Source organism: Mycteria americana, unplaced genomic scaffold (genome assembly GCF_035582795.1).
Source record: "Mycteria americana isolate JAX WOST 10 ecotype Jacksonville Zoo and Gardens unplaced genomic scaffold, USCA_MyAme_1.0 Scaffold_29, whole genome shotgun sequence".
In the NCBI taxonomy this organism is placed as follows: domain Eukaryota; kingdom Metazoa; phylum Chordata; class Aves; order Ciconiiformes; family Ciconiidae; genus Mycteria; species Mycteria americana.
The window spans coordinates 3,551,718-3,555,337 of record NW_027445621.1 but is presented as its reverse complement, the minus strand read 5'-3'; the positions used below and the strand labels follow the sequence as shown (position 1 = coordinate 3,555,337).

The window sequence follows — 3,620 nt, the reverse complement described above, 5'->3', positions numbered from 1 at the left end:
CCAAGAACATTTCCCAGGTGGGATGGGGGTCTCTGAATACTAACACACACTGTAACGAGACACATGTGCTGCACCTCATCTCCCACCTTCCTTCGTGGAAGAAAGCGTCCTTCTGAGCTTTTTACCCTCTGCTATAGTGCAGCCCAGGGATCCCCTCCCCAGGAACCCTCCCTCCAAACACACTGGGTGTTGCTGCCTCCATGTGTCATTGCTGTAAAGCAGGGCTGACCCTTAAGGAGCCCATGGGTAGAGGGCACTGCTCTGCACAGCACACTCAGCCACCACAAACCAGAGCTGAAGCCTCGGAGATGCACAACAGTCCCCCAGGAAAGAAAAGCACCCTTAGGTATTTCACAGTTAGTGAAGCAACTTTTGCTCAGAGAAGCTTCTCTGAATTTTTCTGTTTTGTCTCCTTTGGCAGTTTCCATGCCCAGAACAGGCAGATGTCCAATGGCAGCTCCATCAATGAGTTCCTCCTCCTGGCATTCACAGACACACGGGAGCTGCAGCTCTTGCACTTCTGGCTCTTCCTGGGCATCTACCTGGCTGCCCTCCTGGGCAATGGCCTCATCATCACAGCCATAGCCTGCGACCACCGCCTCCACACCCCCATGTACTTCTTCCTGCTCAACCTCTCCCTCCTCGACCTGGGCTCCATCTCTACCACTCTCCCCAAAGCCATGGCCAATTCTCTGTGGGGCATCAGGGCCATCTCCTACTTGGGATGTGCTGCACAGGTCTTTTTCTTCGTCTTCTTGATTGGAGGAGAGTATTGTCTCCTCACTGTCATGGCCTATGACCGCTACGTTGCCATCTGCAAACCCCTGCACTACGGGACCCTCCTGGGCAGCAGAGCTTGTGTCCACATGGCAGCAGCTGCCTGGGGCAGTGGGTTTCTCAATGCTCTCTTGCACACTGCCAATACATTTTCCATACCTCTCTGCCAAGGCAATACCCTGGACCAGTTCTTCTGTGAAGTCCCTACAATCCTCAAGCTCTCCTGCTCACAGTCCTACCTCAGGGAAGTTGGGCTTATTGTTATTAGTGCCTGTTTAATGTTTGGGTGTTTTGTTTTCATTGTGCTGTCCTATGTGCAGATCTTCAGGGCCGTGCTGAGGATCCCATCTGAGCAGGGACGGCACAAAGCCTTTTCCACGTGCATCCCTCACCTGGCCGTGGTCTCCCTGTTCATCAGCACTGTCATTTTTTCCTACCTGAAGCCCCCTTCCATCTCCTCCCCATCTCTGGACCTGGTGGTGTCATTTCTGTACTCGGTGGTGCCTCCAGCAGTGAACCCCCTCATCTACAGCATGAGGAACCAGGAGCTCAAGGATGCCCTATGGAAACTGGCCGAAGTGACGCTGTTTCACCGACAATAACCTGCCTTCATTTCTCTGCACATTTCCCAGAGCTTCTCTTAGGCCAGAATTCTGATTTTTTCTCTTATAATAATCCTGCTTATCGGTAATTTTCTGGGTTTGTACTATTTGTCTTGAGGCTCGATCCTATTGTGTCTGACTCTTGCACAACACTGTGTCAGATGTGGCCTGTCAGATACCAGCTCTTCAATAAATGTACGTGCTGTACGTGAAGGCTGGGCTCTTCCTCCAAATTTATTTCCAAGAAAAAGTCTGAGGAATTGGTCTTTAAAAGAGTCTGTTCTCTTTGTGTTCTCAATAGTTTTGGGGTTAAGCTCATGGTACCGTTGGGTTCCACTGGACCATATGTTCTGGATTTAAAGCTCTCTTCTTGGTGTTCAATGGCACGGGAGATGCTCCGTGAGCTTCTGTTATCTTCTCAGGTTTCTCCATGGATTGATAGCAGGATTGATAGCATATACAAGTCTCTCTCAAAAATGAATTTGTAGGGGTGAGGAGCTGATAGGCTGCGGACTCAGCACGTGCCCTGGTTTTGGAATGAAGGGAGACTCAGAAGGTGAAACACCCTCACAGTTGAAGTCCACCAAAAGTAAAACACTAAATCAACTTACCCATGAACAAGGACTCTGCAGTGCCATGGGAGTGAGTGGGCACTCAGCAGGCAGAGGGAGAGGACAGTGGAGAGATGCAGGAGCTGCCTGAGGAACCCCAACGCGAGGACTGACTGGAGCAGCAGAGGGGGAAAATTCAGTCAGGATTAAGGATCTCTTACAATATGAATTCAGGAGAGCCAGAGAGTGCCCAGCCTCCGTTTCCTCATGCCTTCAGGACCAGCACCAACCCTGGGCTGATGGGAAGACTGAAGCCCTATCTCTGCCCACCAGGAGCTGCTGTGCCCTTCAGAGGGGCTGGGGCCACGGGGTGAGTGTGCCATGGGGTGAGTGCCCAGAGCTCTGCAGCACCTTGCACTGGGCATGGCACCAGCCCATGGGCTGCTCTGCTGGGCTTGGCTGGGGTGAGGGCAGGGATGGTGGTGAGAGCTGGGGAGAGGCTGGCTGGGCTGGAAAGAGTCCAGGAGAGGAAAGCACCAGTGTAGAGCTAAGCTGTGAGAGTGTGCAGGGTGGGTGCACACAGCAGGGTGCTTACATTAGACAATCAGGTGTCGTGGTGAAGGAAGCAAGGCAGCAAAGGTGCAAAAGAGAGAGGCCCAGTCTGTGCCATATTCCTGGGACAGCCTGGGAAACTTGTCCTGGGAAAAATATCCCAAATGAGTCCCACACACCGGCCATTTCCATGTCTGGTCGTACACCCCAGCCCTGAGGAGGGACCTTTGCTGCATGGTCACCTCTGTGCTCCTCAAAGACTCAGTGATACCCAACTCCACTGCCAGTATTAATAAAAAGGGAACCGGTTTCCTAATGACACATCACACACAAGTCCCGTAGCTCTTGTCACAGCTGGTCTCTCAGCCAAGCCCATTTTTAGACATCTCCAGCTAGTTCAGCTGCTCAATGCCTTGTCTCAAGAAATATTGAAAATGTCCATTGATCAAGATCCTACACACTGGCTCCAGTGTTTTATTCATGCTCCAGTGTTTTATTCTGAAAGGTTTCTCAAAAACCCAGCTCTCTCAGCCTCTCCTTGTCCATAATGTGCTCCAGCACTCAGCCATCCTTCTGGCCTCTGCAGGACTCGCTCCAGTCTGTGTAGTGTCTTCCTTGTGCTGTGGAGCCCCACAGTGGACACAGCCGTCCTGATGTGGTCCTGTGCTGGGTTAAACTTGGCCAGCAGCCAGGCACCCACCCAGCTGCTCACTCACTCCTGCTGACTCAACAGGACAAAGGGAGAAAATAAATCAGAAAGCACATGGATCACGATAAAGTCAAGGAGATCAGTGACCAATTACTGTCACGGGCAAAGACGTGTTGACTTGCCGAGGATCAATTTAATTTGTTACCAATTGAAAAATATTTGGATTGTGAGAAACAATGACAAAAATATTAAAGACCCTTCTCCTCATACTGTCTCCCAGGCTCAAATTCCTCCATTGCTCCCAAGTCATCTACTGACCCCAGTCCCAAGAGGAGCAGAGGGGATGGTGAAGAGGGGGTTAACAGTCAGTACAGAACATCTCTGCCGCTTCTTCCTCCTCACACTTCTCCCCTGCTCCAGTGTTGGTCCTCTCCATGGGATCCCACCATATTTGTGGTCAAGGCGATGTGTTGTTCAATTCTTTCTGTC

At 51.2% G+C, this 3,620-nt stretch overlaps 1 protein-coding gene across 1 annotated transcript; it reads left to right on the top strand.

Annotated features, from left to right (window-relative positions):
* Positions 1 to 431: 431 nt before the first annotated feature.
* LOC142403465 (olfactory receptor 14J1-like) lies at positions 432 to 1,379 on the top strand. Its single transcript, XM_075489709.1, has one exon. The coding sequence runs from the start codon at positions 444 to 446 to the stop codon at positions 1,377 to 1,379; it is 936 nt and encodes a 311-aa protein (XP_075345824.1). The 5' UTR covers positions 432 to 443.
* The last annotated feature ends 2,241 nt before the right edge of the window (positions 1,380 to 3,620 follow it).